The 23842-nt window shown below is 48.3% G+C and overlaps 2 protein-coding genes across 8 annotated transcripts in view; one reads left to right on the top strand and one right to left on the bottom strand.

The window, feature by feature from the left end:
- Positions 1–23842, bottom strand: part of FAM78A (family with sequence similarity 78 member A) — a 984894-nt gene that overhangs the window by 199654 nt on the left and 761398 nt on the right. For 3 of the 6 annotated variants that reach the window (XR_013595138.1, XR_013595141.1, XR_013595139.1), the window contains one exon: positions 21509–21626. The exons of 2 other annotated variants lie outside the window; for them this stretch is intronic. The gene's annotated coding sequence lies outside the window, so the exon portion shown is untranslated. Of the gene's footprint in view, positions 1–12882; positions 13426–21508; positions 21627–23842 lie in introns of those variants that run through there. One more of the 6 variants, XR_013595142.1, reaches the window with a different exon arrangement.
- Positions 1–23842, top strand: part of NUP214 (nucleoporin 214) — a 369960-nt gene that overhangs the window by 330200 nt on the left and 15918 nt on the right. For both annotated transcript variants that reach the window (XM_078646199.1, XM_078646198.1), the window contains 2 exons: positions 12052–12221; positions 14249–14273. In XM_078646199.1, the coding sequence (XP_078502325.1) occupies positions 12052–12221; positions 14249–14273 (195 nt within the window). The remainder of the gene's footprint in view (positions 1–12051; positions 12222–14248; positions 14274–23842) is intronic.

Genomic DNA, 23842 nt, shown 5'->3' with positions numbered 1-23842 from the left:
CAAATCTCCCCACCTGAGACGGAGGTCGAGGCGGATCCGGGAGACGACGACGGAGTCGCGGGTCAAGACCTTGAATACGTCGAAGAGGTAGGAGACGACGAAGAGATTTATGGGGCCGCGGCAGACAGCTCGGGGGACGAGCACTGCCCCGAAGGTTACGAAGATGCCGACCGGGACACGGGATCGCCTGTCGGCCTTACCCAAGACCCGTTGCCGCAAGCCACAGCCCCGCCTTCAGGCCCGGCTACGGACTCACTTGCTGAGCACACTGTTTCGAAATCGAAACTGAAACCATCGGGATCGACGACACCTAAAATGGCCGACCCGAAAACGAAACTGAAACCTAAGGACTCGAGTGTCCCTAAGATGGCTGCCGTGCCGGTGAAAAAGACGGTGCCCGCTACCCCATCGGCTCCGTCGACCTCCGGTCCGCAGAAGCCGAAGAAGTCTGTCGATTCCGATGCTGCAAAATCGAAACCGACGCCCGAGGAGGGGTCCTCCAAGAAAGATGGTCGGCACGGGTCAGCGGCTACGACGCCATCCAAGCCCGCCAAGGTCGGCTCCAAGGAGACTACGCACAAGAAGTCTGCGCCCCGGCCTCAAGAATCGGAGGCGCCGAAGACGGGTTCCGCGCCCAAAGCGCACAAGGCCCACAAGGACGTCGGATCCGAGGGACCGAGCGGACCATCCTCGTCAGCGACAAAACCCACTGGGATTGAGCCGTCCCTCATTGCAGAGTCACTGCACAGAATCAGGGAGAAAGCCTTTGCCCCGTCGGCTCCGATACCATCGCCGCAGCCGCAAAAGGACACTCCGGCAAAGCCTTCTGGGAAACTCCTCTTTCTCTTGCCACCTAAGGAGGCGCCGAAAGCGTTTTCAACGAAATCGGCTCCGAAACAGGTTTCTTCGCCGGCTGGCCCGCTTCCACGTCGGGTACTCGAATCAGAAGACGATTCAGAGCATTTCATCGACGCTGCAACAGGCAAGCTGACCCTCTATAAGAGGAAAATCACTTCGGAGCCAGTGGACTCCTATGTCATCCCACTGAAAAAGAAGAGGGTGCCCCTTGACGCCTCAGGCCTCACGGAACCGATCCAGCCTCCTCCAAGACGGAGCCCTACTCCCTCCCCAGAACACTCTGCGGGTGAGGGGTATGATGAGGACGAGCAGTACAATTTCCCTATCGATGAACCTGATGTACAACCGGATTCATACGATGACACTGGTGACCAGAACACCCAAGGTGTGGGCCAGGACCCGCAGCTCTTTAATGCACGTGCATCCCCGACTGAGGACTCAGCAGGCTTTCATGCATTACTCGAAAGGGCGGCAGCCAATCATGATGTGGACATGCATGCCGACCCGGTTGAGGAAGACTTCCTTTTCGACACCTTTTCAGTCTCTGAAAGGACAGTAAAGACACTTCCCATGCTAAAAGGAGTCCTCAAACATGCTGGGGAAATTTTTAAGGAGCCTACAAGAGCGAGAGTGGTCAACCCTCGCATTGAAAAGAAGTACAGGCCTGCACCTGCGGACCCCGCCTACATCCGGGGACAATTGCCACTGGACTCTCTTGTGGTCGCCAATGCCAGGAAACGTGCCAACTCCCAGACAACGGGTGAAGCTCCTCCCCCGGATAAGGAGTCCAAAGTGCTAGAGGCAGGGGGCAAAAGAGTAGCTGCACAGGCATCAAACTTTTGGCGCATCGCCAATACACAGGCGCTCTTGGCGCGTTACGATAGGGCGCACTACGACACCCTAGAACAGGTTGTACAACACCTGCCTCCACAGTTCCAAGAAGCCACACAACTGCTCATTAACGAGGGGAAGCTAATCTCAAACGCAGCCATCAAATGTGCGCTTGACGCTGCAGATACAGCTGCTAGGGCTGTCAACACTAGCGTTATGCTGAGACGACAGGCGTGGCTACGCATCTCAGGCTTTAAACCGGATATTCAGACAACAATTCTTAATCAGCCGGTCAATCCTGATAGTCTGTTTGGTCCAGATGTTGACACCACCCTAGAGAAAATAAAAAAGGACACGGAAACTGCTAAATCCATGGGGGCCCTGCAGTCACAACAGTTTCGTGGCAGCAATTTTCGTCGCTCAGGTGCACGTGGGGTCACCAGAGGACAAATGGGTCAACAGTCCCAGTTCTCAAAAGGTGGAGCACAATCCTCGTTCACGAAACAGAACAAGGGAGGTTACAGGAATAACAGCAACAGAGGTCGCGGCAGAGGTAACAACAACCCCCGCTCCTCTACTCCAAGCAAACAGTGACTCTCTGTCACTACCCCCCGACCACCTAACACCTGTCGGGGGGAGAGTGCAGCAGTTCCTGCCCGTCTGGAAAAACATCACCACAGACAGGTGGGTGCGACAACTAGTCCAGTATGGTTATTGCCTAGAATTGAAGTCCACTCCACCCAACATCCCGCCAAGGCAAAGGCCTATGTCCGCAGAGCACTTGCTCTTATTGCAGCAGGAAGTAGTGGTGATGCTGCAAAAGGGAGCAATCGAGCAAGTGCCGGTGGGAGAGGAAGGCACAGGGGTATATTCCCTGTACTTCCTTATTCCAAAGAAGGACGGATCTCTCAGACCCATTCTAGATCTACGCCCCCTCAACCTGTACATACTATCAGAACATTTCCACATGCTTACGCTGCAACAGATTCTTCCCTTGCTAAACCAAGGGGACTTCCTAGCAACCTTGGATCTCAAGGATGCGTATTTCCACATTCCACTACACCCGTCACACAGGAAATACCTCAGGTTCACTATTCAAGGCAGACACTACCAGTTCAAGGTCCTACCCTTCGGAGTCACAACAGCCCCGAGGGTGTTCACCAAGTGTCTGGCGACAGTAGCGGCGCACCTCAGGAGGCAGAACATCCATGTCTACCCCTACCTAGACGACTGGCTCGTACAAGCCAAGTCAGAGCAGCAGTGCGCCGCGGACATGTCAACTACAATTCACCTTCTTCACGATCTGGGTTTCTCACTAAACTACCCAAAATCGCATCTTCAGCCGGCACATGTCCGGCAGTTCCTAGGTGCAACGATCAACACCCTGACGGCCATGGCTCAGCCAAACAAAGTCAGGATAGACAGCATGCAGGCCCTGATCCAAAGGTTCAGGCCACAACACTCGCTTCCAGCGAGGGTGTTCATGCAGTTGATAGGCATGATGGCCTCCTGCATCTTCATTGTCCCTCACGCACGGCTACACATGCGCCCGCTCCAGGAGTGCTTAGCGAATCAGTGGACACAGGCTCGTGGCCAATTGACAGACCTAGTGTTGGTTACCAGTCGGGCATACGACTCTCTGCATTGGTGGACTCCACACAACCTTTGCAAGGGCCGACTGTTCCAAGAGCCCGTGCCGCAGATTGTCCTGACAACGGACGCATCTCTCCAGGGATGGGGAGCTCATGTGCTCGACTACACGGTGCAGGGACTATGGACAACGCAGCAACAGAAGATGCACATCAACTATCTGGAACTGATGGCAATCTTCATGGCGCTCAAGTCCTTCATTGTACATCTGTGCAACAAGGTCGTGCTAGTCCGGACGGACAACATGACCGCGATGTACTACATTCAAAAGCAGGGAGGCACCCACTCGCCACAGCTGTCTCATCTGGCTCAGAGCATGTGGAAGTGGGCCATTCAGAGGAACATTTTCCTCATGGCAGAACACCTCCCAGGAAAGGACAATCAGATGGCGGATCTGCTCAGCAGGTACAGCCATCAAATGCACGAGTGGGAGTTACACCCATCTGTCCTCCACCCGTACTTCCAGCAGTGGGGTCATCCGGAGATAGACCTGTTTGCCACAAAAGAGAACGCAAAATGCCAACACTTTGCCGCCAGGTTCCCTCACCCACAGTCGCAGGGGAATGCGATATGGATGAACTGGTCAGGCAAATTTGCGTACACTTTTCCGCCAGCCCCTCTAATACAGCTGGTCGCAAGAAAGCTAAGGCAACACGAGATGACCCTCATCCTAGTTGCTCCAACGTGGGCGCGCCAAGCTTGGTACACCACGTTCCTCGAACTCTCAGTGGTACCGCATCAAAGACTGCGCCTCACGCCCAGTCTTTTGACGCAGAACCATGGAGAAATTCAGCATCCAGATCCGCAACAGCTCAACCTGGCGATCTGGCTCCTGAAGTCCTAGAGTTTGGGTACCTTAACCTACCTCCAGAATGCATGAGCATCATCAAGGAGGCGAGGAAACCAACTACTAGAGCATGCTATGCTGCAAAATGGAAGCGTTTTGTCATCTACTGTACATCCAATGACATCAACCCACTAGATGCATCTATCCCCAACATCATCTGCTATCTGTTGCATCTTTACAAGTGCAATCTGGCGTACACTTCCATTCGGATACATCTATCCGCCATAGCGGCTTATCTTCAGAACAGGCAGCACTTCTCTGTCTTCAGAGTGCCCGCCATTAAAGCCTTCCTTGAAGGTCTGAAAAGAGTCATTCCCCCAAGGACACCGCCAGCTCCGGTGTGGAACCTCAACGTCGTTCTCACCAGACTGATGGGACCACCATTTGAGCCACTGCACTCGTGTGAACTCCAATTCCTTACGTGGAAAGTGGCTTTTCTTATAGCTATTACGTCTCTGAGGCGTGTCAGTGAGCTGCAAGCGCTCACAATCCAAGAGCCATTCATTCAAATTCACCCAAATAGGGTAGTGCTACGCACTAACCCTAAATTCCTTCCTAAGGTGGTGTCACAGTTTCATCTAAACCAGACTATTGACTTACCAGCATTCTTTCAAAACCCGCAAACGGTGGCGGAAAGGATGCTCCATACCTTAGATGTACGGAGGGCGTTGATGTACTACATAGACAGAACACAACACTTTCGAAAAACAAAACAACTCTTTGTTGCCTTCGCACCACAACACAAAGGCAACCCAATTTCCAAGGCAGGGATAGCCAGGTGGATTGTTAAGTGCATCCAGATATGTTATCAAAAAGCAAAGCGCACTTTAACAATACCCCCCAGAGCGCACTCCACACGCAAACTGGGGGCATCCATGGCTTTCCTGGGGAACATTCCTTTAGAGGACATTTGCAGAGCAGCCACGTGGGTCACACCACATACCTTTACAAAACACTACTGTGTTGATGTACATTCCAAGCAGCAAGCTGCTGTAGGACAGGCTGTTCTCAAAACACTTTTTCAGGTTTCTGCAGCTGGCACGGGCAACCGCCGCTGATGGAGGGACTGCTATGTATTCTATGCTAAGATATGAATTTAGCAGCCCACATGCCTCGAACTGAATATGCTACTTGCCAGTATGCATCTGTTCTTGGCATGTAGGGCTGCTAACATTCATATCGCCCGCCCTCCTCCCCGGTGCCTGTCGCAGCTGCAGATATACTATTGTATTTATTTATTAGCATGGACATCCTTTACACTTTTCACTCCATCTTCTGCCACAATGGCGAAAAACAATCTGGGGATGGAGCCGATGCCCATGCGCACTGTAGTCCAGGGGAGGAGCCACCTATCTCAGGATACTTCGAAGACTCTTCCAGGACAACAATGTGCAATCATCCGAGCCCAACACTAGGCGGCGATCTAATGCTAAGATATGAATGTTAGCAGCCCTACATGCCAAGAACAGATGCATACTGGCAAGTAGCATATTCATTACACGACTCAAATAGAAGGATCCACAACTTTATAAAAATAAGCTTCTTTCAAGATTTATTTTAAGACCAAGATGTACGTCAAAAGGTAAGTAAGTTTTTCAATAAAAATACTTTTCACTTTGAAAAGTGGACACTTGGTGCAATTTTTAGTTCAGCAATGATAACCGAAGGGGCAAAACAATAAAGCAGATTTGAAGGCAAGTTCACGGCTTCCAAATCCAGTCTTCGAAATGTCAGGTCAACACCAGGCAAGGTTCAAGTTTGTACCAAGAGTGCATCACTAGTGGCACAGGGGCTGCCGGGTGCAGAGGTCAAATTCTGAGTCGGGCGCCCAGTGTTAACTAATGGAGACTGGGGGTAATTGAAGATGCGCTGCTCACAGGTGAGTAAATCAGTGTCAGGGGTCAATCTCCTGGAGTTAAGATCAGCTCGGGGTGGGGGCACAAGGCAGTACCAAACTTGCAACCTCAGCGGCACTGGGGCGGTCGGGTGCAGATGCCGGCACAGTGTTGGGGGCCCAATGCAAATCGATGGGTGAGATCGGTTTTGAATTAAGGCTGCAGGCTTAGGCCAGGAGGCCTGACAAAGAAAACTCACAGCTGCCCAGGTAAGTAGTGATGCCAGGGGACATAGGGTCACCGTTGGTCAGGCTTCTCAAGGCCCAGGGGCTTTGGTGCAGGGGTGTCCTTTGGCGTCGGAAAGAGCTTATTGGGCAGGTCGCGGTCAGGGGGCAATGGAGGTAGCAGGCGTTGAGGTAGAGTCCGGCCTCTGGTTCCGAATCACTGGGGAACCTTCGTAGGACCGGTGGGCCGCTTGGACTAGGGCCATGACGTCGGGTGCAGAGTGGGTCCGAAGGCGGTTTTGCAGTTCCTCAGGGTTGGCTCTTTTTCTTTTAATGTTGGTTTCTTCTTGAATAGATCCGCTATTCTAAGGAGATCTTGATCTTTGTCGAAGGCAGGCAGCCCTCCCAAGGCTTTGGAGATCGCTGGGCTGCAGGACCGGTTATCTTTTGGCGCCGGATGATTGCCTGCTGCCACCGCCTGCTCCAGGGGACCCCAACTTCCTCAAGCAACACCCTACCCTGGTGAGCTTGGTGGTCGAAGCCTCCACCTCCCATGGCGCTATCCCATCTGCACCCCTGAGGCTGGACTCTTTAGGGGATAAGATGTTTTCCTATACCAGCCTGGCACTGCGGTCGGTGAACACCACATGCCTTTTAGGACGCTACTCGCATGCTCTGTGGGACACGGTTGCGCTGGCGCTGCCGATGGTCTGGGAGGAAGCCTGGGTTGTCCTCTCCCAGGCTATTTCTGATGGGAGGGATGCAGCCAAGTTCAACATACGTTGTGGACTGGATACCACCGACTCACTGGGCAGAGCTGTTTCGTTAGTGGCCTTCCGGCACCAGACCTGGTTGAGGACAACTGGCTTTTCTGTGGATGTTCAAGCATCACTTCTGGACATGCCCTTTGACATCTCTTCGGAGACTAGGTAGATTCAGCGCTTTAAGAACAGCAGGGCTACGGCCACGTTTTTGGGCCTTTACATGTCCTATCGCCACCCCAATCTGCATTTCACTCTTTTCGTGGCCACGGAAGGGGCTTCCAGCCGCGTCTGTACCCTCCAATCCACTGCAGCACACAATCCTCCCAGTCTCTGCATGACCGAGGACGCAGTGCTCACAGACCTCATGGGTTGAGCAGCCAGAGGTCAGACTTGTCCACCACCCCTACGACAGCCACAGCCTCCTAGCCCGTATAGTCCGCCCCCTTATCTTCATAGGCATCCAGTGCGTGGAAGGATCTGACATCATTTGCATCACTGACGGTCTATAACATCGGACCAAAGGGTTTTGCAGATTGTTCGCAGGGGATTCTCCCTCCCCTTAGAGACTACCCCTCCACCTATGCCACGTGCTTGTGACAGGATACCGGAGGGCCATCTTTTTTTTTGCTCTGCCAGGAAGTGACGGCTGTCTTGGCCAAGGCAGCCATCAAGAGGGTGCCGACACCAGAAGTACGTTGTGGTTGTTATTCCTGTTACTTTCTGATGCCCAAGAAGAATGGAGGCCTTCATCCTATACTAGACCTGTGTCCTGTCAATTTCTTACTTAGGAAGGAGAAATTCAAATTGCTCACCCTCGCTCTTGTTTTGTGTGCTCTGGACCTGGGAGACTGGATGGTGGCTTTGGACTTGCCGGATGCATATTTCCACATTCCCATCCTGCCTGCCCCCAGGCGTTACCTGATGGGTGCTGAAAATCGTCCAAAGGGGCTACTCCCTCCCCTTTGAGAATGCCCCTCCAGCCATGCCACCTCAGTTCCACCGCATGTCGGGAGACCATTTTGTGCTTCTCCAGGGGGATGGTAGCTTTGGACTTGCAGGATGCATATTTTCATATCCCCATCCTTCCGGCCCACCGGCTTTACCTGCAGTTCATGGTGGTCCAAGAGCACTTTCAGTTTGCCGTGCTCCCCTTCGGCCTTACTAGTGCCCCTCGGGTGTTCACAAAGGTGATGGCGGTGGTTGCAGCTCATCTGCACAGATCAGGGGTTCCAGTCTTCCTCTATCTCGACGACTGGTTGTTGAAAGCAGGCTCGCCCCAGGCAGTCGTCTCCCACCTCCAGACTACGGCCGACCTCCTGCATTTGCCGGTGTTCGTCATCGACGTGCGGAAGTCACACCTGAGTCCATCTCAGAAGCTCCCCTTCATCGGAGCAGTTCTGGATTCGACCCAGTTTCGGGTTTATCATCCCGAGCAGCGAGTCCGGGATATTCAGGTTATGATTCCGATCTTTCAGCCTCTATCCCGGATTACAGTCAGGATGACCCTCCGGCTCCAGGGCCTGATGGCCTCCAGCATCCTGCTGGTGCAACATGCCAGAATTCATATGCGGGCTCTGCAGTGGAACCTGAAGTTCCAGTGGGCTCAGCATCAGGGCAATCTGTCCGATCACATCCAGATCTCGGAGGGCACTGCACGATAATTGCAGTGGTGGCTCGCAAATCGTGATTGGGTCCAGGGCAGATCCCACTCCCTTCCCCAACCGGAGCACTCAGTGGTGATGGATGCGTCCCTCCTGGGATGGGGCAGCCACATGGGAGAGGCGGAGATCAGAGGCCTCTGGTCTCCGGCGGAGTCTCGGCTCCATATCAACCTGTGCTTCGGGTGATCCGACTTGCACTGAAAGCATTCCTTCCCTCTGTCTGGGGAAATGTAGTGTCGGTGTTCAGGGACAACAACACCGCCATGTGGTACTGCAACAAACAGGGCGGGGTGGGGTTGTGGTCCCTATGTCGGGAGACTCTCCGCCTCTGGACATGGCTGGAAAATCAAGGCATTACCTTGGTGGTTCAACACCTGGCAGGTTCTCTGATCGCCAGGGTGGACAAACATAGCCGCCGGTGCACAATGGATCACAAATGGCATCTGAACTCTGACGTGGCTCAAGGTCTCTTTCTGCAGTGGGGAGAGCCTTAGTTAGATTTATTCACCACAGAAGAGAACGCGCAATGTCATCAGTTCTGCGCGTTGGAATTTCCAAGGCGGCACTCGCTCCGCGACACTTTTCGTCACGAGTGGAGCTGCGGTCTGTTGTATGCCTTTCCGCCTATACCACTTCTGCCCAGAGTACTGAAGAAGATTTGGCGCGACCGGGCCCAAGTCATCCTTATGGCTCCGTATTGGGCAGAAAGATACTGGTATCCCGAGCTACTCAGCATGGCGATCGCTCCCTGGATCCAACTGCCTCTTCGGGAGGATCTTCTGTCGCAGCAGCAGGGGACAGTCTTCCACCCGAAGCTGCCCAGCCTCTGCCTCCATGCGTGGAGATTGAGCGGCGACATTTGACAGCTTTCACCCTTCCTTCCGAAGTCTGTGACATTATTCTGGTAGCCAGGCGTCCCTCCACTAAGACGGTATGCGCCTGCAGGTGGAACAAATTTGTGGCATGGTGCACAGCAAAGTTTGTGGATCCCCTTTCTGCCCCTCTTTCTGAGGTCCTTCTGTTCCTTCTTTTTGTGGCCCAGCAGGGCTCTGCTCTGGGCACTATCAAGGGTTATCTCTCAGCCTTTTCCGCCTTTCTACGGCTTCCAGATCTGCCTTCTCTTTTTAAGTTCCCAGTTGTTAATCGCTTCCTGAAAGGCCTTACACACATGTTTCCTCCAGTACCTTTCATAATGCCTCAATGGGACTTAAATCTAGTCTTGACCTATATGATGTTCGCTCCCTTTGAGCCGCTTCATAACTGTCCCTTATGTCTTCTCACTCTAAAGGCGACTTTCCTGGTAGCCATCACCTCTGCCAGAAGAGTAAGTGAGCTCCAGGCTCTTTCTTCTAAACCTCCTTTTCTCTCTCTCTGTTCATCCGAACAATAGTGGTTTTAAGGACTCGTCCTTCTTTCTTGTCAAAGAATGTCACGCCCTTCCACATCGGGCAGACCATCACTTTTCCCACCTTCTTTCCGCCACCTCCACCGTCTGGACCCAAAACGTGCGCTCTCGTTCTATCTGTAGCGCACACAACAGTTCAGGGTGGATGACAAACTTTTTGTAGGCTACGTGGGCTCCAAAAAAAGGTCGGGACGTGCACAAACGGACCATCTCTCAGTGGGTCGTTCATTGCATCAAAGCGTGTTACTCGTTGGCTAAGAAAGAGCCTCCTCTGGGGCTGCATGCCCATTCTACCCGGGCAACGGAAGCCACTACTGCTTTGGGGCGCGTGTTCCCTTGCAGGACGTCTGTCACGCAGCTATGTGGGCCTTGTTCCACACTTTTACCAAGCACTACTGCCTGGACAGCCAAGTCCGGAGAGATGGCTTCTTTGGCCGTTCTGTTCTCCATGACTTTCTGGTGTGATCTTTGTTCGCAGACCCATCACCGGGGTTGGTATTGCTGGGGTATCTATTCTAAGGTAAGAAATCTATCACTAACGTGTCTCTTTCAGATGCACAAGTTACTACTAGTGAAACGATATATCTGTAAGAGACATTAGTTAGTGATAGATTCCTTGACGCCCCACCCATCCTCCCCGTTCTGCGAACTGATTTCTAGGGTTAAGGTTAAAGTCATTCCTTTCAGGGCCCTAGTTTCATGGCACCAGTGGTCAGTTTCTTGCATGGCTCTGCGTTCCTGGCGCGGAAAGTTGTGTATAGAACTGACGTCGGTGGCGCCTAAGTAGTCTCCGTGACGTCATCCAGCACATATGATGCCAGTGACGGACGCGGAGCCACACGTTGCCACCTTCCGACGCGCAGGGGTACTGCTGACAAAAACTTTCCAGATCCAGTCTGACGGATATTCTAAGGTAAGGAATCTATCACTAACTAATGTCTCCTACAGATATATCGTTACACATGTAGTAACGTGTGCCTCGGCTCTATAGGCAGGGCCATTTTGCCCAACCGCTCTTGCAGGATTTCCTGATCTAAATTCCACATCTCCAACCTTCTACGTTTATGAGGTATTGCATTGGTATCTATTCAAAAGGTGATGAGTATGTGGTTGGAAATATCCATCAGAAGAGCAAGTTGCTTACCAACTGTAATGCTCTTTTTGGAGAATACTGTATTAGACTGCTGTTTCCTCACTCGCCGGGAACCCTCCTGGTTCTGTGAAGTGGCATTCTAGGTATTAATAAGGTTCCAAATTAGATTTTGTGCACTGTCATTGTTCTCAGTCTGTTACTAATGCTTCATGTTAACGGCTAAAATACTTGGTTGAAAGCGTATCTGCTCGGTTATGGCACCTATATACCGGTCCACACTGTCACTTATGAAGTTGGGACAAGGCTGCCGTAGAGGCCTCTACGGCACACTGTAGCGATTGCTAGAAAAAGTCTCTGTATTCAGTTTGGCAGGTGAGCGAATTCAAAGTTGAGGAATCTGCGTTTCAGATAAAGTATCCACTAGAAAGAGCGTTACCAAAAGCAAGTAACTTGTTGCTTAGGAACAGATGTCCAGATTTTGTCATCTTTCATTCCTCTGCAGCCTGCTTGCTTTGGGTGTTCACTGCACTCAGTTATGTGTGACAGTGAAAAGGTTATGTGCTGGATAACAAGATTACTTACCTGTAACATAGTTCTTCCGCTAGGTTGTCCTGTTCTTACTTCCAAGAAATAATCTAACATTTATTCTGCACCTTACTGGTCATAACATTTGATATGATACGAGTGTAAACTACAGCATTCCTAAAGAGATCGTTTGCATCTCTTTAAAAAAATAAAGCACAATTTATATATTTATGATAGCAGGTACGTAACTTTATTTTGTTGTTATGCTATAAATGGTGGGAGCCAATGGCCAGTGTCTGTTTGTTTTAACAGAGTTTCTTACCTTTGTTGCTGATGGTTGTCTTTCTCTTCATTCTAGTTTTGGTAGCACAAACAACACAACAACCTTTGGCGGCATTGCCAGCCAGAGCACCCCTACCTTTGGCGCGCTGAGCCAGCCACCGTCTGGGTTTGGGGCACCAAGCAGTGGATTCTCTGGCTTCGGGTCACCTGCAGGAGCTCCCAGTGGTGCCCCAGGAAACACAGGAGGTACAGAGGACATGGGTGGCACTACAATGGGTGAATATGGGGAAGCAGATAGTAGCAGAATAGAATTCTAATGTTTTGCTCTCTCCATTTACTAATTAGTGGAAATTGTTACCTGCCTGTGAATGAATCAAACACTCAAGGCTGCCACAAACAGAACTGTGTATGCACTTCTCAGTGTTGTAATTCCTACCTATGGCAATTTATACCCTCAATACGCACCAAGTTCCCTGCTTCGCACAACCAGGCATGGGTTACCTTGTTAAACTTAAAGTGAGCTAGGCTGCCCCAGGGAACTTTCCTTGCACTGCTCATGATCTAGCAGGTTAACACAGGAACCATCACTTGTGACGTTGGTGACAGCACTTATTGCATCACCATTGGCATATCATCTTTGAGTATTTTAAATTACGATATAGTGGTGAGATTACCTACCTACAGCAAGGAATATGTTGTACCACCTGTGCCTCGTCCTTTTAGCTTTACACATCACTTTTCCATTCCGCCCCACACAGGCAGCCTCTCCCCTTGTTGGCTAACTGTACAGATTTAAAGAATAAGTTGCTGCCATTCCACGTTAACGGTAGTTTCAAAGTTATGCAGAGGACAATCCTCTTTCTGAGCATACGCAGGTTAACAGTTGCAGCTTCTGAATGTAGGAAGAGGAGGGAGCTTGCTTCTTATCTTTACAGTAGCCGCCGGTGGTACGTGTATCCTGTATTTCTTGATAAACACCCAAGTTCGTGTCCCAGAATTAGTGACTCAAGTCTAATGTGGGTGAAGAATAACTTTATTAGGCTTAGGGTGGCTGAGCGTGAAACGGTCGAGCTATGCAAACCCTCTGTGAGGGCCCATGTAATGATAACTACATCTCTTGAGCTAGCTCCTCACCTGTCAGTGGTCACAAATTTTTTTCATAGGTGGCTACTAACCAAGTTCCGATTCAACCAAATGTATATGGTCCTGTGGGACGAGAAAGATTGGTGTAGGCTAGAGGAGTCGTCCCCATGTAAATGTGATGGTTTCTCCACTCAGGACAATGCACACTTCCTGTTTTTTTGCTCATTTTATGGTGAACCTCGAACGCGATACTTAAAACCATTACTGCAGGAGTTGAGTTTCTTGCAGTACAAGCCTGCATTGTTATATTTACAGATGTTGGATTCCCCCGTAATTATGTACTGTATTGCCAGTTTCCTGGTTGCATCTGTAAGAAGTAAAAGACTACGGTTAAGATTGGATTTTTAACGCTGAAGGTTAATTCATTCTTGTCTATTGTACTGTTGAGCGCAAACTGAAATGAACTGAAATGAATTTGTGTAACTGTTTTCTTTTACCTGTCTTTTAACCTTGGTAATGTTTAATTCTGTATTAATTGATTTTAACATGTATTAATTGTTTTAAATATGTCTAGAATACTTTTATGATTTTAACTAATCGAATAAAGTGGTTTTGACTGACTGACTGGAGTCACGACGAAAAGGCAGATAGTTCAGTCTGCTCTTACTATCTTGTGCGCGTCAACACAGATAAAATTAACATTGCACATTTACTTTTAAGCACTTTTGATGACATAAAGCAGACAATCATGCAGATGTTAACTGTAGACTGATGTTCCTACCCTCGCTTCATGTATGTTTTCATGTTCACCCATATACGTACACTCATTGAAGCACAAGTCATCATCCACTGGTTGGACTATGGAGGCTACTGTTCTCGAGCACCTCTATAAATATGCTTGTGTACTGGTTAGTAATACATACCATATACTTATAATTGTATCAAACATCCTTTCATTGTCATGAAATACATGCTGTTCATAGCATCTCGCATCCCTTGTACATAAGTAACTGATTACGGCAAACAATGTGAGCTGTATCGCATATCTCTGCGATATTCAAAGGTCTATAGGGAGTTATTGGCCACAGTTCTCTGTACAAAGGGTGTTCTCATAAGATTGCAATAGCACATTTTATTGTGTAACTTAATTAAGCTTTAACGTATTTAAATCCTCTTTGCATCTGTTTCAGGTTTCGGATTTGGCGCTCCCAACCAGTAAGTGTCCAACATAACTTTTCTGAAGTTAATGAAATATCTGTTTTCATGGTTTAACATGCATTCTTTTTTGTTCAGAAACAGAGTTCAGTCAATAGCCTATTTAAGAATTGACATAAATAATAGTTGATTATAACATGAGAAAACATATCGATAACCTTTATAGAGTTGTGTATTCTTAATGTCCATAATTATTCATATGGGGTAATGGATATTTCCTGGTTTTCTCCATCGATGGTATGAAAACACAGCTGTCTTGGCAGAAGGCTTAATATCCAATTTCTCTACTGCCTCCTCTTCTTAAGACTTTATTTGAAGTTTCCCGCCTCACCAGAGAGGCACTCTGTTTGACCTCTAATCCAGGTTTTTTAGCATCAATTCTGGCCCTGGGTGAGACCGTCCCTTCTTGTTGTAGTGCCTGTTTCTGGTTTGTCTCTCGGGGGTCTCATCAACCCTCGGGAGATTGGTTCCTTTTAATAATTTGTTTTATGGTACTCTGTGCTCAGCATGACTAGCTGGGCTGTTGGCAGCTCCGCCTCAGGCACGGGAACTGTGAAAACCGATTAATTACAAGCTGCTTCAGCCTGGCATCTGTCCTTGGTTTTGTCTGCTTTTATTTGGAACCACTGGAGCAGATTTTTTTTAAGTGACTGTCCATACATTTTCGCATGTTACCACAAAAGGTGCCTTGGGATTTAGAATCCTTGTTAGGTAGGGCTTTCTATCTGAAAATATTCCCAAATTAGTTATTCATAAATTGTGGTTCATCCACTCCATAAAAACCTGGAAACTGCTTTCTTCCTGAATTTGCTTCTCCAGAAGAGATTTTATGATTGCTGGACTTCTCTACAGAAAACGGACCAGATTTGGGATTTCTAGAGCCTCCGAGGCAAAGGGTTTAAGCAATGTACAAATATGAGACTGAGCCCAGAGGCCACAACCCACTGAGCATTGCTTGATTGAGGTGTGTTTTAGTTAACAATCTGCCTTTTAAGACTTCACAGTGTTAGTTAGGGAACCCAAACTCATTCATCATGAAAGGCACTTTCAAGAGCACCAGCAAACTAGGACTATATCAAGATTTGTTAAAATCAGAATTATGTCCTAGTCCACACAATATAAATAGTAACTATTATAAAATTAAACAAATTAGTGGCAATGATACTTGTTGGAAGGCAGAAAATATAAAATATGGAAAAACATAATATTGTTTCCCTTCCTTACATCAATAGCACCAGGCCCACCTTTCGAAATGCCTACTAAGCTAAACTTAACTCCAGTACTGGACATGTTTGAGTTTCATAGGTAGTACATATCTGCATACCTTTTCTGAACAATGGAACCAATGTTCAGCAAAGAAACAACAGCTGTTGTTTCTGTCTGCAAGTTGGTAGGTGAGCTGAGTGAAGTCTTAACATGCCTGCCCGCATAACCTTCAGCCAGGAAAGATGATTACAACCGCTGTATAACCACTAGTCTCGAATCTCCCTAGAATGAAGTTCTTGATTATCTTATAACACTCTGCTCTAGTTTATATATTCTCTCTGAAACATTTAGTAGTGAAGCCCTTTAAACCTTTTACTCACTTACTTGTTTTTACTTTGCTTATTATTTAAAAACAAGTGAGAAGTCAAAATGTCAATTTCTATGAAGCCTGATTAATTATTTTAAAACAATCACCGAAAACGCCATTCAAATGTTATGAAAAAATATGAATGTATTCTAGCAGGCTGAATTATCACGTTGCAATGAATAACATTAATAATTGTGCATTTATATTTTTAAACCTACACCTAAATAAATTAACATATATAATTTGAAAAGAAGATGCCTAAAAAACAAGTAACTTATCTTCGGGACCAGCTTATCTGGGAGAGACTCTAACTAGCCGCAGATTCCTTACTTTAGAATTATCCCTAGGTGTCAGCCTGGATCCCGCCATTTGGTAGGTGGCATCGTTCAGCTCTGCATGGCGTCCATGCAGGAAGTGATGAGCGGTGCCTATATAGGTGCTACCCCAGCCCTGTGTCGTCTGTTTATTTTTGCTGACCACTGGTGTGGAAAACTAGGGCCCTGACAGGGTGAAATAAACCAGTCCCTACAATCTGTTTGCAGTAGGAGCTTGTAGGAGGGGGGTAAGGAATCTGCAGCTAGATTGTCTCTCTACCAGGTAAAGCATTACCTAAGATAAGTAACTTGGTCATCTGATAGAGACTTCTAGCCGCAGATTCCTTACCTTAGAATAGATACCCAAGCAATAACTGTGTGGATGAGGGTCTGCGAAACCTTTTCACACTAAAAAGTCTTGCCGGACCAAATGAGCAAAGTCCCCGCGCGATGGACCTGAAGGTCTTGGCAGTAGAACTTAGTGAATATGTGCAAAGAAACCCACTTTACTACATGGCAGATGTCCAGGACTGGAATTACACATGCTAACGCATTGGCCGCAGCCTTAGATCTGGTGAAATGGACAAAGCCTCAGGGTGTTGCTTCTTGGCCAGTGCGTAGCAGATTTTAATGCAAAGCACAATCCATCGAGAGATGGTCTGTTTCTGCACAGCATTCTCCTTCTTCGCTCTGACATATCCCACAAAGAGTTAGACGTCCACCAGGTACTTGTTTGTACGATCAAAGTAGAATAACAGCGTTCTTTTTTTGGTCCAGTCGGTGGAGTCGCTCCTCTTCCTTGTAGTAATGCAGCGGAGCGTAAAAGATAGCCAGGGTGATGGACTGACCTACATGAAAGGGAGTGACAACTTTCGTCAGGAAGGAAGCTCTAGTGCAAAGAACCAGATTGCCTGGGAAGATGTCTAGGTACAGAGGCTTAGATGACAAAGCCTGGAGATCACTGACCCTCTGGGCAGATGTTATTGCCAGTAGGAAGGTCACCTTGATAGTAAGAACCCTGAGAGGACAGTTGTTCAGTAGCACAAAGGAGTACACCTCAGACAGGTAAGCACTAGATTGAGGTCCCACTGGGGCAGGGTGAAGGTGGAATGTGTTGAAGACCTTTCAAAAACCTATTCACAACAGTTGATTTGAACAGGAATGGTTGATCTGGCTACTGTTAAAAGGTTGAGAAGGCAAATAAAGGCACCATTAAGGTGCCCAGAGCAGAGCCCTGCTGGGCAACAAAGAAGTAACACAAAAAGAAGATGGAGATAGTGCTGAACATTGTTAAGCATCCACCCAGGTCTCGGTTAAATCCATCGGTTTTTGGCTCACCATGCCACGCCAGTTTGAACCCAGCCATATGCAAATCAATCTTGACCCTGTTCCCCTGGGAACAGTCCAGCCCAAACTGCCATGCTAGGTCGTCCCATGACCGTAGAACAAGCATCTTGGGACAGGTTTCAAGGTATGACTCATTATCAGCCAGGCTAGCTTGAATCCAGTGGCATAGCGAGCGTGGGACCCATGTCTGGACATACCCTTCCCACTTATGGCGACAAATGCAAAAATAACAAATGATGGACGGCATTCTGAACAGTGACACTCAGTACAGAGATCTGAGCCTAAATCCATAGGTTGTTTTTTTTTTTGCTCAACATGCCATTCCAGTTTGGACCCAGCCCTATGCAAATCAGTCTTGACCCTGCTGCATATGGAAACAGTCCAGCCCAAACGGTCCAGATCTCTGTACTGGGGGTGATCATTTGACATTGAACGGCTTTCCGTCCATCATTTGATTTTTTGGGCAACAGAAAGAATACATAGGAGGACATGAGAAAGGGGAGCGGAAAGTGATTTTCTGCATACCATGCCTCAGCGGCAGCATATACTGTCTGGGTGGAGGGGCGCCTGGCTGCCAAGATAACATTGCAGACTTTAGGCAGAAGGTGGAAAGCTATAGCCACTCAATCTCCACGCATGAAGGCTGAGCGTTGCCAGGTTCGGGTGGAGAACCCTCCCCTGCTGCTGCAACAGGAGATCCTCCCGAAGGGGCAGCCTGATTGAAGAACTGATGGCCATGCTTAACAGCTTGAGATACCAAACTCCAAGTACTCCAAGTCCAGTCCGGAGCCACAAGGATTATTTGAATTTGGTCATTTCTGATCTTCGTGAGAACTCAGGTCAAGAGTGGTATGGGCGGAAAGGCGTGCAATAGCCCTGAGCTCCACTTGAGACACAAAGCATCTCCCGAGCGAGAGCTGCCTTGGAAACGCCTGTGTGCAAAACTGCTGACATTGCATGTTCTCAGGAGTGGGGAACAGCTCTAACCAAGGATCGCATCACTGCTGAAAGAGACCTTGCACCACATCTGGATGAAGACGCCATTTGTGATCTGCTAAACCTCTTCAGCTGGGTTTATCCACCCTAGCATTCAGAGAGCCTGCCATGTGTTGAACCACCAGGGATATGCCCTGATGTTCCACCCATGTTCAGAGGCACAGGGCCTCCTGACAAAGGTCCAGGAGCCCACCCCGCCCGCCATGTTTGTTGCAGTACCACATGGCAGTTGTGTTGTCAGTGAACACCTGTACTAGCCTTCCTTTGATGGAGGGTCTTTCAATGCCAGCTGGATCGCCCAGAGCTCCAGTAAATTGATGTGGAACCTGGCTTCCGCTGGATACCAGCGGCCTCTGACCTCCACCTCTCCCAGATGGCCGCCCCATCCCAGAAGTGACTCATCTGTCACTACTGTCGGATATGGTTGGGAAGGAAGACCCATGTGCAGTTCCTTAACAGTTCTCTCCGAGATCTGAACCATGTCGCAAAGATTCCCCTAATGCTGCGCCCACTGTAACTTCCAGTTCCACTGCAGAGCCCATATTTGCCAGTGGGCATGTGTCACAAGCAAGATGCAGGAGGCCATAAGGCTCAACAGCCCCTTTCAGTCTCACTTAAATCCAGAATAGAGGCTAAAACATTAGTATCGTAGCCTGAATATCCTAGACTCTTCATTCTGGAGGATAAGCCCAAAACTACACTGTGTCCAGAAGCAGTCCAGTGAATGGGAGCATCTGAGAGGAAGTCCGTGTGACTTCAGCATGTTAATAGTGAATACTAGCAAGTGCAGAAGGTCTTTTAGGTGGAAGACAACTGCCTTGGTGAGCCTACCTTCAATAGCCAGTCGTCAAGATAGGGGGATGAATTGTTCCCCTGATTTCCGCAGATGAGCTGCAACCACTGCCATACCCTTGGTGAATACCTGAGGGGTACTGATAAAGCCGAAAGGGGACCCCTTCTCTGGTTGTCTGACCAATAGGGTCTGGGGGTCTTGTGTCCTCAGCAACGGAGATTGGGGAGCTTGCCGAGCTTGCGGGCCGTGGTGGCTGGGAAGGTAAAGACGCATCTGGAAGCCCCTTCTGTGGCCACAAAAGGTGGACTGGAGTTGGCTGGAGGCAATGGAAAGGCCCAAGGACCAGGCTCTTGCTCTTCTATCCCTAAAGCACTCCATTGCTGAGTCCACCTCGGCTCTGAAGAGACCGGAGCCATCAAAGGGCATGTCCATAAGCCAAGCTTTGACATCCCCTGAAAAGCCAGTCATCCTTACTAGGCAGAGTGGTTTCTTAGTCAGTGGCCTTATGACACCACGCCTGGCTGGCTGAGTCTGTCGTGTCCAGCCCACATCGGGTTGTAAACTTAGTTGCATCTCTCCTCTCTGAATAGTTTAGGAGAGTATGGCCCAGGCCTCCTCCAGGGCCATCGGCCGCACCTGCGCAGTCGAATTCCAGAGTGCATGGGAGTAATAGCCCAAAAGACTTGCGGTGTTCACAGACCACAGTGCCAGAGTGGCAGAAGAAAACATTTTCTTGCCTAAGATGTCCAGCCTCTTGCTTTACCTCTCCGGTGGGATGGTATGCTCCAGAATTTACATGGGAAGTGGAGGCTTGGAACCCCAGACTCTCTGGGATAGCTTGTTGTGTGAGGAAACTGGGGTTCCCTGGGGCGGGGCGATGGTGGCATGCAATTGTCCTGTTCACAGGATCCCTTGTGCAGGGCTTGGACCAGGCCCCAGGAGGACATTTGTAAGGGCTTCTCGGTTGAAGCACCATAGCAAAAGAGGCTCCCTCCTCTGTAGCCACTGTAGGAGGAGATACCATGCCAGTATCTGGGGTGGTGCCCAGTCCTCTGGTGCCCACCAGTTCTTCACACCAGTCCATGTTAGAGTATAGGGGCTGGCATCCTTCAGGGTCAAGTGACTCCTCCCAATCTTCCCAAAGTCAAGCCCATCGGAGTAGTGCTCAGGCTCCGGCCTGGAGGGTCTGGCTCCAGTCAGCCCCAGAGTCTGTTTTAGGTGACGCCCCTCCGGCTCTGTGTCCAACTCAGGGATGATAATGGGGATGGCACCGGAATCTACATCGGGGAAGGTCAAGGTGATACAACCAGCGCCGGTCCAAATCCATTCTTGAATCCAAGAGGCCTGACTGGCACTGGGGGGCATACCCGCCAGCGGGGAACAAGTAGGGGCTCCTACTGAACCCACGTGTCTCAAAGGTTCTCCCACGGGGACAGGCCGCCCACAAAGAGGTGCATTACCTCACAAAGTTTTCAGAGCTGGGTGTTGCTCCAGCTCCAAGAAACTCAGGGAGGCACGTAGACGTCCCAGGCTTAACCAAGGAGCCAAGCGTTGAGTGACCACGCTCCCTCGACTCGTCTGATATTTTAGACGGGGTGAAGTCAAAGACCTCTTCAATTTCTTAATCTTCTTTTTCATGTGTTACTTACTGGAGTGGGACACCTATGACTGTTACAAATATTGATGACTAAGCAATCAATCCTCGGACCTTCCTCTTGACCAGGATTAAGCACGTCATGGCATCACACGTCGAGCGGCAAAGAGCTTGAGGGATTGCTCTCTCAAGGCCTTGGGGTGCATGGCACGACAATCAACGCAGCTCTTGGCATTGTGGTCATGCTAAAGGGACCAGAGGCAGACGAGGTGCAGAACCGTCACCAACTTTTTGACGATGACGGGCACCACAGGGCTTGAATCCAACCTTCCTCGTGGACATCCCTGCCACTCCGGGAGACCAATCTTGAAAAAAAGAAACACTTCAAGAATTTTTTTTGAAAAGTCAGTCTAAATGACTGGTGGTGGCTCTCTCCAGATCTGCTCTAACTCGAAATGGTGCCAAGCGGAGCCGAACAAAACCACCTACCAGAGCGCAGGGCTACTGCCCTCGAAAAACTTCCTGATCAGGTCTGACGCCTGGGCATACTTCTAAGGTAAGGAATCTGCTGCTAGAAATCTCTATCAGATATAGAAAATATATTTATAATTTATTTACCTTAGATAATTGTTTGAAATTAATCCTTGCTCCGTGCATTTCACACAACTGGTGCTTCATCAGGGACATGAAATTGTGCAAAACATATCAATCAATCAAACATTTCGTAGTGTTCGCTCTGAAAAACAAAAATCAATTCAGATTATATCCAAATATCAAACGCTGCATCATGTGTTAACTATCCCAATCAGACGTTAGGAAAACATTTAGGCTACAATTCATTGAATGGAGCACCAAACAACTAAGATCCTAGGGGATTGACATGCAAAATACAACACTAAAGTTCGTCTAGTGGTAACAAACTAAGCAGACATTCTGAAGGATGAATGGGTCCCTTTTGAGTCAAATGCAAAAGCATTTGATTGGAGGGATACCTAGCAACGACTAGTTGAACTGCAGCTTGATGTAATAATTTCAATGCTTTTGCATTTGACTCGTGAGGGACATCTAGTAACGACTAGTTGAACTGCAGCTCTTTGTAGAATTATTTTGATATGGGATACTATAATATTCATTGCCCACTGCTAATCTCTTCCCATAATGCTTTGCTGGGCCTTTGGTTGGGATTGTAGTTTTGCCCATCACTGTGCTTGGGGTGGTCCTAAGAGGATGGGACCACCACTGAATCGTTCAGCATGATATGCTCTTTCTGTTCAAGGCATCTGCTTGGTCCTCCCCCTAGGTTAGGGGGTTAGGGGGGACCCCAAAATCATCACCTCTCTCCATGCCTGATATTTTTCATTTTCAAAGTTCACCTTTGTAAATTGTTTATATGCTTTTTAGCATGTAAAGTTGCTTTGTCAAAGCATTTGTGGGTGCATTTCAGTAGCTGACTCCGCCACGTGGAGGACCTGAGTTTTTCCCTGAATTCCGTGTTTTTAATGGAATGCGTAGTCAACAAATCTCTGCAAACTCTGCTAGCGGAACGGAGTTCATTGCCCAGGGTTACAATTTTGTTTGATTTACAGAACTAAATCTTTGCTCCATGTATAATAAAATATAGCCCACATGTAGGGTACACATGACCCCTCACTTGCCTCTAAGGTCACTAATAGCATTGTCATTGGGGCTGTTAATAAGTATATTGCTAAGGCATTCTGTGGTAGCACACTGTCATTTACAGACCGCAGATTTGTATTGAAATGGCCACAAACGTTCCCACTGACATGCAGTTTTATTGATAAAACTATTTACCATACAAACGAAAATGTGTGGGTATATTCATCATTTGCACATCAACCAGCAGTGTTTTGATTTGTTTTGATCCTTTATCAAAATCGGTTTCCATCATACTTCAGAATTACAAAAAAGTGTTCTTAACTACTGGAATATAGTTTGAAATATTTGTACAGTTAATTTACTAGCTATTTAGAAACTGACATGCCACAGCCTTTCATTTCACACTGCCTGGACCCCAGCACAAGTGTCCGTTCACTTACTTGTCTTTCTCTGGCTGTACAATTGGAGGATTTTGTAAACCCCCATTTCCAGGATAAAATGAGCAGCAATTTGTAAGAACACAGCTGACGTTTGACCTCGGTCTGTAAACACCCAGTGAATGTGACCAGATATAAACAAGATATAAAGGCATATTTATTTCTCATTGACTTTCTAAATGAGCAGACAACTTGTCTATGCCAGTTTGAGCTCTCTCGCCAGACCGGGCCAGTAGGCCCTAAAAATAGCTCACCCTGATAAATGCGACTCACCATTGCAAGTGGGTGAGTAGATTTCTCGAGGCATAGTTGATTTACATAAAAAGCAAGATTTTGATTTTTAATGATAGTTAAAATTTAGTCACAAAATTAGATAGCTTCAAACCCCAGCTTAGACCGAATGCAAAGTCCTCGTGCCAGGCCGCTCCCCCTGCGACGGTCCTCCTGTCCAGCTTGCCAACTGTCTGCTACCCTCTGCTGCTTTCGGTTTTGTGCCTCCTCTGCGGATTATTCTGCCTCTTCTCTGCTCACTTCTACCCCCTATTCTGCCTCTTTCTGCTAGTTTTGCCCATTATTTGTCTCTTCATGCTTATTTCTGACCTTTATTCTGCCTCTTTCATCTAGGTTATGACCTTTTTTATGTCTCTTTCTGCTCGTTTCTGACCTTTATTCAGACTCTTTCTTCACATTTCTGACCTTATTCTGCCTCTTTCTTCTCTTTTCTGATCTTTTTTTTGCTTATTTCTGACCTCTATTTTGTCCCTTACTGCCCTTTTTCTGCTTGTTTCTGCCATTGATTCTGACGTTGCATCCACAGCGCCCAGATACCGTTAGGGGTACAAGTGCTGCGCTATACAAATGCTGATTGATTAATGACAGTCACTTGGATTCAGTCTGA

Source organism: Lissotriton helveticus, chromosome 5_1 (genome assembly GCF_964261635.1).
Source record: "Lissotriton helveticus chromosome 5_1, aLisHel1.1, whole genome shotgun sequence".
NCBI lineage: Eukaryota > Metazoa > Chordata > Amphibia > Caudata > Salamandridae > Lissotriton > Lissotriton helveticus.
Note: the sequence above shows the minus strand (reverse complement) of the source record. Positions and strands in the feature narration are given on the sequence as shown.